This window comes from Narcine bancroftii, chromosome 5 (assembly GCF_036971445.1).
Source record: "Narcine bancroftii isolate sNarBan1 chromosome 5, sNarBan1.hap1, whole genome shotgun sequence".
Classification (NCBI taxonomy): Eukaryota; Metazoa; Chordata; class Chondrichthyes; order Torpediniformes; family Narcinidae; genus Narcine; species Narcine bancroftii.
In genome coordinates, this window is record NC_091473.1 from 69,148,579 (window position 1) to 69,164,869 (window position 16,291).

At 37.2% G+C, this 16,291-nt stretch overlaps 1 protein-coding gene across 3 annotated transcripts in view; it reads left to right on the plus strand.

Annotated features, from left to right (window-relative positions):
* Positions 1-16,291, plus strand: part of vamp4 (vesicle-associated membrane protein 4) — a 108,718-nt gene that overhangs the window by 28,092 nt on the left and 64,335 nt on the right. For all 3 annotated transcript variants that reach the window (XR_011357611.1, XM_069937745.1, XM_069937744.1), the window contains exon 3: positions 11,108-11,154. Coding sequence is in view for 2 of the 3 variants with exons in the window: in XM_069937745.1 (XP_069793846.1) it covers positions 11,108-11,154 (47 nt within the window). In the remaining variant the exon portion in view is untranslated. The remainder of the gene's footprint in view (positions 1-11,107; positions 11,155-16,291) is intronic.

The window sequence follows — 16,291 nt, forward strand, 5'->3', positions numbered from 1 at the left end:
TATGGATAAAACGGGGAAAAAAATTAACAGGAAGAACAAAGTAACCAAATTTATAATTAAATCAATGCAAGAAATGAAACTTGTGGACATATGGAGGAAACAAAACCCAAAAGAAAAGGAATACTCATACTACTCGACTAGACATAAAACATACTCAAGGATAGACCTATTCCTGTTATCAGCCCACATACAAGGGAGAGTTAGGAAAACGGAATATAAAGCTAGACTATTATCGGACCACTCACCCCTGTTATTGGCAATAGAGCTAGAAGACATCCCTCCAAGAATGTATAGATGGAGATTAAACCCCATGCTACTTAAAAGACAGGATTTTAGAGAATTTATTGAAAAACAATTAAAAATGTACTTTGAAGTAAATACGGAATCAGTGGAAGATAAGTTTATACTATGGGACGCAATGAAAGCATTCATTAGAGGGCAAATAATAAGTTATGCAACCAAGATGAAGAAGGACTATAATCAGGAAACAGAGCAGTTGGAAAGGGAAATAATAAACATAGAAAAAAAATTAGCAATAAAGGAAGATACAACCAAAAGAAGAGAATTGGCGGATAAAAAAATAAAATATGAAACATTACAAACATATAAGGTGGAGAAGAATATAATGAAGACAAAACAGAAATATTATGAACTAGGGGAAAAAACACACAAAATCCTAGCATGGCAGCTTAAGACAGAGCAAACTAAGAAAATGGTATTGGCAACAAGGAAAAAAGACAAACAAATTACATATAATCCAAAAGAAATTAAGGAAAACTTCAGAGAATTCTATGAACAATTATACCGAACCGAAAACGAAGGGAAAGAAGGGAAAATAGATGAATTTTTGACTAAAATTGAACTACCAAAACTACAAATAGAGGAACAAAATAAATTAACAGAACCATTTGGAACAGTAGAAATACAAGAGATAATAAAAAATTTACCAAATAATAAGACACCAGGAGAGGATGGACTCCCAATAGAATTCTACAAAACATTTAAAGACCTAATAATACCGCCCCTCCTGGATGTAATCAACCAGATTGATGAGACACAAAACTTACCAGATTCATGTAAAACAGCAATAATTACAGTGATACTAAAACAAGGGAAAGATCCACTCTCACCAGCGTCATATAGACCAATATCTCTGCTAAACACAGATTATAAGATAATAGCTAAACTATTAGCGAACAGATTAGCAGAACAGGTACCGAAAATGGTAAATTTAGACCAAACTGGATTTATCAAAAAAAGACGCACAACAGACAATATTTGTAAATTTATTAACTTAATTCATGCAGTAGAAGGAAATAAAGCACCGGCAGTAGCAGTTGCTTTAGACGCAGAGAAGGCCTTCGACAGAGTAGAATGGAATTACTTGTTCAAAGTATTGCAAAAATTCAGTTTACCGGAGAAGTATATTAATTGGATTAAAGCATTATATAAGGGACCGTTAGCGAAAGTGACAGTAAATGGACATGTATCAAAGCAATTTAACTTAAGCAGGTCAACGCGGCAGGGATGCCCACTATCACCATTATTGTTTGCGCTAGCTATAGAACCACTAGCAGAATCGATAAGAAGAGATAATAATATAAAAGGAATAAAAATAAAAGACAGGGAATATAAAATCAGTCTGTTTGCGGATGATGTGATAGTGTACTTAACAGAACCAGAACTATCAATAAAAGAACTATATAAGAAATTGAAGGAATATGGAGAAGTGTCGGGATACAAGATAAACGTAAATAAAAGTGAAGCAATGCCTATGAATAACGCGGATTTCTCAAAATTTAAGGAGGAATCCCCATTCAGATGGCAAACGCAGGCAATAAGATACCTAGGTGTGCAAATAAACAAAAATCTAGGCCAATTATATAAACTCAATTACAATCCACTAATGAAAAAATTACAGGACGATTTAGAGCATTGGAAAGAGCTACCACTAACACTGATAGGAAGGATAAACTGTATTAAAATGAACATTTTTCCAAGGATACTATACTTATTTCAGGCATTGCCAATACAACTGACAGAAAAATTCTTCAAAGAGTTAAAGAAAATAATAAGGAGATTTTTATGGAGAGGGGGGAAACCGAGGATAGCACTAGACAAATTAACAGAATGGTATAAACAAGGAGGCTTACAATTGCCAAACTTCAAAAATTATTATAGAGCCGCACAATTAAGGTACCTATCAGATTTTTATCAAACAAGGGAAAAACCAGACTGGACGAGACTAGAATTAGATAAAATAGGGGAAAAGATACCTGAACACATATTATATAAATGGGATGAAAAATTGGTACAACATAGAACTTCTCCAGTATTACACCATCTCCTCAATATATGGAAGAAGATTCATGTAGAAAGAAATAAAATAAATTACCAAATACCAAAACTAATATTGACGCAAAATAAGCTACTCCCTTTTACAATAGACAACCTTGCCTTTAGAAAATGGGAAAAAAAAGGGATTAAAAGAATAGAAAATTGTTTTTCAGGAAGTAGATTCTTATCCTTTGAACAAATGAGAGATAAGTACAATATAACGGGAGATACAGCGCTGGCATATTACCAACTGAGATCCTACTTGAAAGATAAATTAGGAAGCAACTTGAGTTTACCAGAGGGAAGTAACCTTGAATATGTGATTACAGATACAATGTTAATCAAAAGATTTATAAAAAATATGTATATTAAACTGCAAGAAAAGGAAAATGAGGAAACAAATGGTAAAACTAAACAAAAATGGGAACAAGATTTAAATATAAAGATAAAAAAGGAAACATGGGAGAAGTTATGCTCTGGAACGATGAGAAATACAATAAATACGAGGCTGCGTATGATACAATACAATTGGTTACACAGACTATACATTACACCGCAAAAGTTAAATAAATGGGACCCAACAGTATCTGATAGATGTTTTCGATGTAAAAAAGAAAGGGGAACAACAATTCATGCAATCTGGACATGTGAGAGAGTAGAAAAATTTTGGGATGATCTCAATCAGATATTAAATAAAATAACAGAAAACAATATACCAAAGAATCCAGAGATCTTTCTCCTAAGTAACATAAAAAATAAAGAATTTGGAATTGACTTGGAGGATGCACAAAAAAGATTTGTTAAGATAGCCCTAGCTGTAGCAAAAAAATGTATTATGTCAACCTGGAAATTGGAAGATAATTTGAAAATACAACAATGGTATATAGAAATGAATAAATGTATTCCATTAGAAAAAATAACATATAGTTTAAGAAATAATATTGAAATATTCGAACAAGTATGGGAGCCTTACATTAAATACAATAGCGAAAACCTACCGGGAACAAACATTACCTAAGTTGATGGAAGGAGAAGAAAAGAAAAGAATGGACTCAGTAGAATTTCTGGTGTATTTTTGTTGAATGACAACATTGTCTAACTGAATTAATGCAACCTAGATTGTATAACTAAAATGGATGAGAGGGGGGGGATGGGGGGGTGGCTTGGGAGGAGGGAGGGGGGAGGGAGAAAAAGTCACTGTAAATGTGTGGAAAAGAAAAAGTGTATATCATGGCTATTGTGATTGATGGTGTGAAAAATAAAAAATTTAATAAAAAAAAAAAAAAAAAGTTTTCCCAATCTTCCAGTCTCCCACTGCTCTTTGCAGCTTTGTACACCTGCGCCTTCAATTTTATACTCTCCTTTATTTCTTTTGTTAACCACGGTTGATTTTTCCCTCCCTTGCTGCCCTTTTTCCTGACCGGAATATATTTTTGTTGAGCATTACAAAATATTTATTTGAAAATCTTCCACTGTTCCTCAACTGTTTCATCAATTAGCCTGTGCTCCCAGTCCACTCTGCCCAATTCCTCCCTCATCCTATGGTAGTCACCCCTGTTTAAGCATAATATATTAGTTTTAGATCTAACTATTTCCCCTTCCATCTGAATGAGAAATTCAATCATACTATGATCGCTATTTCCCAGATGGTCTCTGACTATTACATCATTTACTCTACCTATCTCATTGCACAACACTAGATCCAGGAGAGCATTTTCTCTTGTTGGCTCCTTAACATGCTGCTCAAGAAAGCTATCGCGGATGCATTCTATGAAGTCCTCTTCTAGACTCCCATGACCAACTTGATTTTCCCAATCTCTGTGGAAGTTAAAGTCCCCCATGACTACTGCTGTATCATTATTACATGCCTCACTTATCTCTATTTATTTCCTGTGCCACTAAACTATTGTTATTTGGTGGGCAATAGATAACACCCACCAATAATTTTTTCCCTTTGTTATTCTTTATCTCTACCCAAATGGACTCAACATTATGCTCTTTCGATCTTATATCATCCCTCACTACTGCCTGAAGCTCATCTTTGATTAAGAGTGCAACTCCACCTCCCTCACCATCCTGTCTATCTCTTTGCACCACCTGATACCCTTGAAAGTTTAATTCCCATTTAGCGTCACCTTGTAGCCATGTTTCCGTGATGGCTACCAAATCATAGGCATGGGTACCGATTTGCGCCTCAACTTCACTAACCTTATTTCTAATACTGCGGGCATTCAGATAAAGTACCCTTATGCTCTTTGTCCTTTTAATATCTAGTGACTTCTGTAACCTTTTCTTTTGATTTTTCTGCCCACTATTTTGGTTTGTAATTTTCTTAACACTATCATTGACCCAAAAACTCACTGCACCATCTGATTTTTTACTTTCTCCTCCCAACATTACTTTTCCTATTTAACTTTTCCTGGCCATTACTTTATCTTCCCTACCCTTTTCCCTATCATTATCTAGGGTTGGCAGTAGCTAGAAAATGTATAGCTGTCACTTGGAAAAATGATGTTGAACTGAGTATACAAAGATGGCATACTGATAATGAAATTCAATCATGTATTTACTTGGAAAAGATGATGTATAATTTGCGCAATATTTATTTTTGTTAAAATGTTGAGTTTTTACTTGGAATGTATGGGTTTAGATGTTAAGTAAAAGTTTTATTTGTAATGAAAGATGGCACATTATACAGCAACGTGTTATAACCCGGTATTATTGTGCTGTTAAAAAAAAGGTTCAGAAGGGGGGATGGTTGTAGGGGGTGGGTTCAGTGGGAGGGAGTAGTAGGGGGTTGTTTTAGATTATATATTGCATTTTTTTTGTTTTGTAAAATTCTTAAATAAAATTTTCAAAAAAAAGAATGTTACAGAAGCTAAATGCGACATTGAAGAAGAAATCACTTTTTATAAAGATCGTTGAAGTCAGTCATTCTGTAAATCAAAGATCTTTCATTACTTCTGATAATTTTACAACCATATGTTAATTACTAAGAGCATGTTTTGTTTTACAGTTTAATCCATGAGAGGTTCTCTGTATTTTAATTGCCAAATTTGGAACTGTTATCATTCCATGATGTATACTTTCACTCCATACCAAAAAAATTGGGGAATGTAGAAATAGTCTTGTATGTAAACATAAGAACGTAAGAAATAGAAGCACTCTCTGGCTAAAGAAATCTCTGTTTTGAATGGGTGCCCTTTAATCCTGAAGTTGTGCTATCTTGTCCTTGACTCCCTTATCATGGGAAACAACTTTTCCACATCTACTCTGTCCAGGTCTTCAACATTTGAAATTTTTCCACAAGGTATCCCTCATTCTTCTTAACTCCAAGAGTTATCAAATGTTCCTCATATGTTTATTCCTTCATTCCAGGAATTATTCTTGCGAATCTTCTCTGATCCCTCTCCAATGCCAGCACATCCTTTCTTAAATAAGGAGCCCAAAACCCTATACCCCATGAGGCCTCATCAGTGCCTTATTAAACCTCAACATCACATCTCTGCTCTTGAATCCTATTCCTTTAGATATGAATGCCAAAATTGCATTGGAACTTCTTCATCACCAACTCAACCTGGAGATTAATCCTTTGCATGGCCGAATTTTGAATTTTCTTTCCCCATCCAAATAATAGTCTACCCTTTTATTCCTTCTACCGAAATGCATGACCATACACTTTTCAACATTGTATTACTTGACCACTTCTTTGCCCATTCTAGTAATCTAAGTCTCTCTGCAGTCTCATCACTACCTGCCCCTCCATCTCCCTCTGTATCATCTGAAAATTTAGCTACAAAGACATTTATTGTGCAATCCAAATCATTAGCATATAACTTAAAAAGAAGTGGCTCCAACACCGACCCCTGCAGAACAACACTGGTAACTAGAAGCCAACCAGAATGGGATCCCTTTATTTCCACTCTGTTTCCTGCTAATAAGCCAATGCCCTACCATTATTCCTGTAATTCCATGGGTTCTCATTTTGTTAAGCAGCCTCATGTGCAACATGGATTATGCATCCCCTGAACATCTCAATTTAAGTGGAACACCATCTGTGGCTGTGTGTTCCGAGTCCAAAGCTACAAGACTTTAAATTCACTCCCTAAAAACCTGTCTTCCCATTATTTCATCCTTTTTAGATGCATCTTGATTCTTTTGACCAAGCTTTTGGTCATGTTGTTAAATTTTAATGCTTCTTCTCCTGTGAGTAATTTGGGATGTTTTGACAAATTAATACATGTTCAATCTAAGCTATCAGTTTGTTAGCATTGCTCATTGTATTTTTACCATTCAGTCTCCAAAAAAGGTACTGAAAAATGTACAGCAGTTTTTGATTTTTATGAGGATGTTAAAGTGATGAGTTTGCTGAATTCGTTGTGACCTATATAGTCTCCCCTATTGACAGTTTAAGGAAATGTTGTACTATTTTCTTTTTTGATGTGGGAACATTTAGAGTATTAATTAACCATTAATGACAATATTCTCAAGTGGATAAGTATAGGAAAAATAACCCCAGTTTGGAAGGGCATCCTGTGTTTAGCCAATACAGTATTTTCACAGAAAACATTATCTATAAGAACTTGGTGAAATATAAAAGTCTGCAGATGCTGTGATTGTAGTAAAAACACAACAAAATACTGGAGGAACTCACCTGGTCTTTTCAGCGTCCATAGAAGGCAAAGATACATTGCCAATGTTTCGGGCCTGAGCCCTTCAAGAAATAAGCCAGAAGCACGAAATCTCAGAAAGAATGAGAATTCAGACAATGCTGGTTGTGGGAGGAATCCAGACCAACAAAAGATGTTATTGCATATGATAAGGGACGAAGTAAGAACTTATCATGTTTGTGCCAAAGGAGATGGAAGGGAGAGACAGTGTTTGGGGAGGTGATGGGAGAAGAAGTGAGGGAGGTGAAGTTTAACGAAAGCCAGAGAAGTCAATATTAATGCCATCCAGTTGGAGGGTAGCCAGTTGGAAGATGAGGTGTTGTTCCTCCAATTTGCGAGTGGTCTGTAATGGAAGATTTAAACGGTGTTTTTTTACTTTTGCAGCTTTTGCTTCTGCAAGGCTGAGAACCTGCTTGTTGTTTTTTTTACTTTTGCAGCCTTCGCTTCTACAAAGCTGAGAACCTGCTTTTTTTTTAGAATCAGCAGACATAAGCTAAATTCCACTGAGGGGCCAGAGATGCAGTTATCTGACGAAAGGACATCTGTGTACCAAGAACATTTAATCTTCCTGCTTGTTTTGGTCACAGACTGTCAGAGGCCTAGCCTTGATGCAAAATAAACCATTGTATTCAAAGTGATAAGCTGAAATTTATGTCATTCAATAGAAGCCTAGCATAAGCTTGCTCACTTATCTTTCTTACTGTGCTGGGAATAGGTGCTTGGGTAAGCAGTTTTTGTGTAATATAAGCCATGGTCCCGCTGCTGAAGTTTGAGACTCTCCCAGAGGTGGCAACATGTCTCAGCAAGAAGAACAACGTCCCGGTCGGGGGAGGTGGAGAAGCTGCTACCGGCGCCCCGACATCCTACTTCAAGTGTGCGGTCGTTGCCTCGCTTCGGCAGTTGGGACCAGTCCAGGCGTTGATAAGTATAGTTGTGAAGGGCTAGCATATTGTAATTTGAAATCAGCTTTTGAATTTGTAATAAACATTTGTATAAACTGAACTGCTCTCGGTGTGTGTGTCTATTTTCTTTCGGTAGCTCAAACACTGTGACCAATCTAAAACAAACAAAATGAGAGGTACAAGTTTACCCAGGACTTTGGCGCTGCGAGCAGGGTCCTTTCTTGTCGGTCCGTTATTGGCAGCAGCCCCTCTCTTCATCCTGCTTGTCTGATTTAACCTGGGTTGTACGTGAGTGGATTTTACCACCCAACTCTAATTCTCGAAACCCAGAGAAGGCGTGCACCACCTCAGACACAAGGTGCCCAATTAGCGGACTAGTTACGGACAGAACCAGTCCCCGTATAGTGGGTTGGGCGGAACGAACCATAAGCGAGGGAGCACCCTGTGAACAGGACCTATTGAATTTGTGGGTCTCGCGCCTATGCCTGGTTACCTCTTACCTGGGATGGTTGCTGCTATTTGGCATACGCCGTCCCCTACCTACACCATATTTCCCATTTACAGGATCATCCCTTGCTTATGCATATGTCCCCTGTCCTTCGGCATAGACATGCCCTCTCAGATGCCGAGATTTTCTTTGGTGCCTTGATCCCAGGTTATGGCAATATTCGCATTTCCCTGGAGGTTCACAAGTTATATGATCTGATGAGCTCTATTGCCAATGAGACATCCTTTGCCCTAATAAGTCAGAGCCTTAGTGACCTTAATCACGAACTCTCTGCCATTAGGACAGAGGCTTTACAGAATCGTATGGCCCTGGATTGTCTGTTAGCAAAACAGGGTGTCACGTGTCCCATTGTCGCTTCTGAATGTTGCTCATATGTTCACGATGTATCCACTAATATTTCTGTTATTGTTCAGCATGTTTTGAATTCTGTTCGTGAGCTCCAGAGTCTGGGTATTGTGACTCACGAGGATAGTTTGAGCCTTGGTTGGAATCCTTTTTCATGGTCAGCTGGTACATTTGGGGGGTTGGGCCACACTATTCTCCGTTGGTTGCTCGCATTATTGCTTGATTTTGTGATTATTGTAGTTTTTATCTCTCTTTTATGCTCCTTTTGTACTCTTATGCTTGTTAAGTCTCGTGTCTGACAGCTTGGGGTGGAATGTAATGGAAGATTTAAACAGTGTTTTTCAGTCTGGCAGTGCATGTGACCATGTATAGACATGTCAACAAGGGAATAGGATTGAGAACCTTTGCAATAAAGTTTAACCTAAGTGAACACATGTCTTTGAATCATAGACCACAGAAAATTCTTGCATATTTTGTCTGCTTTCTTGGCTGACCAACATTAAACTTTAATAAGCAAAATCCACAAGATATTTGGAAAGACATATCAACTCATTTTTGTTTTTGTGTGAAATCCATGATATTCTCTTAATTAGGCAAATAAATACCAGCCTTTTTATTGTAAATCCTCATCTAATTTGTAGTCTTTTAAACTGGATAATTTAGAACAGGATGACAACAGCCATTATTGAGTCTATTGCCTTTTTCCACCAATTCTGATAAGTATCATTAAATATTTCAAAGTAAATAAGTACTTTTCTTTCAGATGCCCTAAGATTTAAGTATTTTTTTTTCTTCCTTTTTTTTTGTTGTTGTTTTTCCTAACTCAAGTGGATGGGGGTAATTTGCACTGGCTTATCACATTATGATACCAACCCAAACTACGAATATATTGGCATCTTCTTGTGAGAGAGCCACATACATAAAGAGTAGAGCATTTATGCCTTTGACCTGGGAGCACTGGTTCCAGTAGGTGAAGCCCTAAAGTACTGGGTATAAATTACAGTAATTATGGCAGGATTTATTTAAATATACATTTCAATGCAGTGAATGAGCATTTTCCCAAGAACCTTTTTACTTTGCTAGAATAAATTTAGAAATCACCTGTGCTGCAATTGCAATAGGATTTATTTAGATAATGACATTTCTTAAGATGCTGGACTAGAATTTGCTGAAACATTTTTAATGTCCAAATGAGGAGCAATTTCTGCAATGAAGGGAGATCTGTCTAAGCATGTTGATGAACAGTTAATGGGGATTGTTCTGTGTTTAGCAGCTAATTTTCCTCCCTGTGATTTTTTTGATTACTGCATTTACCCATAAATCCCATTATAAGTGGAATCTGCTAATTCGTAGATTAGGTACTATGTGATTTGCAAACATTAGAAGATGGACAGGAATGTGGAATTTTTTTTCAGCTAGTGAGTACACTGTTAATTGAGATTTTTAAAAGCTTATTTAAATTACTTTCTTATTCTCTTATTTTCTTTTTTTACCTTTGATTCTGATTTGAAGTTTCCCACTCAAAAATTTCTTCTTTCTCAGTTCTGTTGCTGCTTTCTTCATTCCTTTAATCTTGTTGTTTATCCTTCTTTACAAGTTTTCATTTGGCAGGCTGTTTTCTGCTTTTGCCTGAAAAATAATTTAACCAAATCATTTAGAGACAATTAAGCAATTAATTCCAATAGCAGAAGACATTTGTACTTATTTCTAGCATATGCATAGCCTATGCAATAATGATTCATTATTTTATGAATGCAAATCTATTTAGTAATCTGAGCATGTTTCTGAGTTATTAAGATGAAGACTAAAGTATTAACCTAGAGTCAAGTTGGATTTGGCATGATTAACTTTGATTTGTAACATATAAAGCTGTGTCTTTGCAGGAGAGCATATATGACAAATACATATTTTACTATACATTTTCCAAGCCAATATGAATGTATAGTTTAACTTGCATGATGGCGCATTTTGCAAAATCTTGAACATTTGAGATGAACAATGTACCTTTGCAATTGCTTGCCGCAACTTCACAGGTGCATAAAACACACTAACAAAAAAAATTAGTATAAATTAAATTAATGCTGCACCAGGAGAGACAAAAAATAGATAAATATTCACAGTAGAAGTAATTTTTAAAAATTGTGTTGTTTCAATTGTGCAGACAAGTTCAATTATGAAGACCAAAATTACACACACAGTAGTTATTTCTGGATTAACCTACATTCCTCAAGTCCATATAACAGTTTATGGCATGGAAACAGGCCATCTCGGCCCTTCAAGTCCAAGTCAGCAGGATTTCCAGTGTATGCCCCCTATGGTGACCCTTGTTTTCATCTATTTTGCAGCGGAACCTGTTGGAAGATGACTCTGATGAAGAAGAAGATTTTTTCCTGTGAGTAGTACCTTTATTTCACTGTCGTCATTTTGAATTCTACGGTACATATGCAGTCTGGCAAAGCAATCCATTTTAAAAGATAACGATAATGAAACAAGTCAGATCATGAATTATTTATCGCAACCATATTTCCATTGAGAATAAAGAAGAAACTGCATTTCAAGTTATTTCCTTTTTTTCCTTCTCTTTCACCCCTCCCCCTCCATTCCCATCCACATGGGAATATAGCATATAGGATATAATGGGACAAAAAAAGAAACCTGGTGGCAAACGGAATCTCAACATTCCAGTGAGCATGGAAACATTTAAAAGCTCCAGCAGAGAAATGAGAATGTTTGTTTTTAAAATCTGAAATGGAGGAAAATGCAATATTAAATATTTGAAGGGAAACTCGCAGCTCCTTTCTAAGTCTGTACAGGTCATCATTTCTGTCCACAGTTATCTTGAAAGCTGTTTTTTTTTTAAATCTTGCTCTTTAATTCTAGGTAACTTTGGACAAAACTCACCTGTCAATCATTAAGAATTTTTCCATATAAATTGCACTGTTTGACCTGCTGAGTTTCTCCAGCATTGTGTTCTGTAAATTGGAGGAGCACACCTAATTTTCATTCTAGGCACTCTCCATCTGGATGATATTAATATTGACTTCTCCAGTTTCTGCTAGCCTACTCTCTGTTTTTCTTCTCTTCCCCATCTCCCTCATTTCATTCCTCCAGATCTCCACCCACTTCTTTCTCCATTAACAGAGCCACCCCCCCCCCCTCCCCGTGTTTACTGATGTGCCTTTCCTCCCTTATCCACCTACTGCCTTCTACCTGTTGGAGGGTACGATGCTGTGGCCATTACTGAGTCATGACTAAAGATTGGATGTCATTGGGAGTTGAACGTCCAACGATGCATGGTGTATTGCAAGGATAGGTAGAGGGGGTGGCATGGCTCTGCTAATAATCAAGAATATTAAATCATTGAAAGAAAGAACATAAGATCAGAATCCTTATGGGTTGGGTTAAGAAATGGTAACAGTATAAAGTCACTTATGGCAGTTATATACAGGCTCCCAAACAACAGCTGGGACGTGGATTACAAAATACTACTGGAAATAGAAGGACAGCATTATGATAATTATGGAGGTTTTAACATGAAAGTAGATTGGGAAAGTCAGGTCAGTACAGGATCCCAGGAGAGAGAGTTTGTGGAATACCTATGGGATGACCTTTTGGAGCAACTTGTTGATGAGCCCACCAAGGGATCAACTGTTCTGGATTGGGTGCTCTGTAATGAACCAGAGATGAGGAGAGAGCTTAAGGTAAAGGAATCTTTCAGAAGCACTGAACACAATATGACTGAGTTCACTTTGAAATTTGAAAAGGAAAGGCTAGAATCTGTGTTGGTATTTCATTGGAGTAAAGGAAATTACAGTCGCATGGGAGAGGAACTGGCAAAAGTTGATTGGGAGGGAAAAAAAAACACTAATTAGGAGAATAACAGAGCAGGAATGGCTGGAGTTTATGCGTGAAATGAGGCAAGTGCAGGACAGGCACATACCAAAAAGAAAGAAATTTGTGAATGGAAAAATGAGACAATTGTGGCTGTTGAGGGAAGTTAAAGCCAAAGTAAAAGGAAAAGGGAGGACAGACAAGGAAGCAAAAATAAGTAGGAAGATAGAGGATGGGGAAACTTTTCAAAAACTTGAACTAAGAAGATGATTGGGAAGAAAAATATGAATTATGAAAGGAGGTTAGCAAGTAATATCAAAAAGCTTTTTAAAATATATAGAGTAAAAGAGTGATCAAAGTCAAAATGGGATCAATAGAAAATGACACTGGAGAAATTGTAATGGGAGACAAGGAGATGGCAGAAGAACTGAATTAATATTTTGGATTAGCCTTCACTATGGAAGACATTAGTAGCATACTGGAATTTCATGGCTCTCTTGGAAGAGAAGTGAGTGCAGTCAAGATCACGAGAGAGAAGGTACTTGGGAAGCTAAATGTTCTAGGGGTAGATAAGTCTCCCGGACCAGATGGATTGCTATCCACTGGCTCTGAATGAGATAGCTTAGAGACTATGAAGGCATTGATAATAATCTTCCAGGAATCAATGGAGTCTGGCATGGTTCCAGTGGACTAGTGGATCATGAATGGTGCTCCACTGTTTAAGTTGGGAGCAAGGCAGCAGAAACAAAACTGTAGACCTATTAGCATGACATCGATGGTTGGAAAGCTGTTGGAGTTGATTGTCAAGGATGAGATTACAGACTACCTCTTGCTCAGTGGTTCCCAAAGTTTTTCGGGCTGCCGCCCCCTTGGCCTCCAGGCTACATCCTGAGTGCTCCCTCCTTACATTTGTGCCGAGCGGGGGATGCTTGTGGTGGTGCTGAGTGGAGTTGGGAGGTTAACGTCAGTGCTGAGCAGGGGGGATTGGTGGCTGGAGCAGGGTGTAGTGATGCCAGTACAACATGGCAGTCACCAAGACCAGCTCTCGCGAGAACGCCTTGTTGCCGTTTATTTTGATGCCACCCTGAGTCTGGCCAGAAAGTTACTGCACTGGCTTCTTCATTAAATTTTGCAACAAACTGAATAATAACAAGACTGAAGGTTCTAGGTACATGAAAGGATAGGCTCAAGTCAGCATGGTATCTTTAAAGGAAAATCATGCCTGGCAAACTATTGCAAATTTTGCAGAGATCACAAGTTGGATAGATTGGAGATGCAATGGATGTTGTGTTTGGACTTTCAAAAGGCCTTCAACAATGTGCCACACATAAGGCTGCTAAACAAGATGAGAGCCCATGTAATTTCACGAAGGATACTAGCACAGCTAGAGCATTGACTGGTCGGCAGGAAACAGAAAGTAGGAATAAAGGATCCTATTCTGGTTGGCTACCGGTTTCCAGTAGTGTTCCTCAGGGGTCAGTGTTGGGGTTGCCTCTTCTTGCGTTGTTTATAAATGATTTGGATTATGGAATGGATGGCTTTGTGACTAAATTTGCAGATTACACCAAAATAGGTGGTAAGGAAGGTGAATGCTGAGGATACCAAAAGGCTGCAGAGGGTCTTGGATAGATTAGGAGAATGGGAAAGAGTTGGCAGATGTTGGAAAGTGAATGGTCATGCACTTGGGTAGAAGAAATAGACAAGCAGACTATTATTTATAAGAAGATAAGATTCAAAATATTGAGGTGCAAAGGGACTTGAGATTCCTCCTACCTAAAAGGTTGACCTCCAAGTTAAGGAGGCAAATGGAATGTTGGCATTCATTTCTAGTGGGATAGCATTAAAGAACAGATGTAATGTTGAGACTCTTTAAAGCACTGGCAAGATCTCACCTGGAGTACTGTGTATGGTTTTGGATATCGCTTTTGAGAAAAAAAAAGTGCTGGATTTGGAGAAGATTTACTAGAATAATACTAGAAATGAAAGGGTTAGTATATTGTACTCATTGGAGTACAAGAGGATGAGGTGGGAGCCTTGTAGAGCAAATTCAAATGCTGAACAGAGTAGACGTGACAAGGGTGTTCACAATAGGACAAGAGAACATAACTTCAGTATAAAACAGAGATACAGAAAAGTTTATTTACTCAGAAGGTTGTGAGTCTGTGGAACTTTTTGCTATAGGTGGCTGTAGAAGCAAGGTCATTGGGTATATTTAAGGCAGAGATTGACAAGTATTTGATTAGTTAAGGCATAAAGGACTACCAGGAAAAAGCTAGGGAGTGGGGCTGAGTGGGTGGTTGGATCAGCTCATGATTAGAATGGTGGAGCAGACTCGATGGGTTAATGGACCAACTTTTGCTCCCTATATCTTGTGAATGTGCTCCTCCCCTCTACCTTTTTGTTTGGGAGCCTGCCACATTTTGGTCATTCTTTGAAGAAGGACTCAAGCCTGAAACATTGGCTATCTTTGCGATATAAAGTACACCGTTCGACCTGCTGAGTTTCTCAAGCAATGTATTTTTACATTAACAATTTATAACCTTTCATAAGATTCTGCAAGTTGTCCTTGCCACTTTCTCATCCAAAAATAACACCCATGATAGTTTGATTCTCGCAACTTTCCCTTTTAGTTGCACCATGTCATCTGTTTTACCTGCATCAAGATCATGAACTCTATGAAGATGTTTGACATTCAGCTCTTTGAAGAGCAAAAAATCCTATGGGGGGGGGAGAGGAAAGCTGTCAATGAGTATTTTCTCCTGATGTTTGCCGTTTTTAAAAGTGTTTGAGGCCAAAACAAGGTACACTGGAATCAGCTAGTTACTTTTGTGATCTAGTGGAACTTTCTGTAACATCATTTCAAAGCTCCAGAAGAACAGCTAGTAGTTTGTACAAACAACTTCAAAATTTCTTTTCACCTTACAGACCATTTGAAAAGTTCACTACTTGTGCTATATTTCCCACAGCATCAAAAGGAGAGGAATTTCAATTAGCTTAAATTCACTGTGATTATGCATTTCTGCCATTCAAAAGGTGCAAAGGAACTTGAGGATGTCATGAGGGAGTAAACTTAATAAATTGGGGCTTAAAAATAAATGGTCTGGGCGATTACCATTATATAATAATCAACTTGTTCCTTTTACAGTCTCCAATATTACTTTGAAACAATGGGAAAGGAAAGGAATAAAAAAATTATCAGATTGTTTTTTTGAAGGATGTTTTTGTTCTTTTGAGGAATTGCAAAGGAAATTTGGTATTAGTGGAAATTCTGTATTTGTATATTATCAATTAAGATCATTTGTAAAACAGATATGTTTTATTGCCTGAAACTAGTTTTGAGAAATATGTACTTTCCATACCAAAAAAGGGGTATATATCTGATTTTTATTGTATTTTACAAGAAAATGAAAGCAAGACAGATTGGGATAAAGATAAGTTGAAATGGGAAAAAGATTTAGGTTCTATAATAGCTGAAGAAGCCTGGATGGAAATTTGTCAGAATAGTATTCGGAAATTGATTAATGCTAGATTAGCGATGATTAATTATAAATTTATTCATCAATTATATTTAACACCAGAGAAATTTAAAAAATTTGGTCTTAGTTTTTGTTGTGATCAGACGGCCAATACTTTTTTACATACAGTTTGGTTTTGTGATCGATTGCAACAGTTTTGGAAAGGTATTCAATCTATATTTA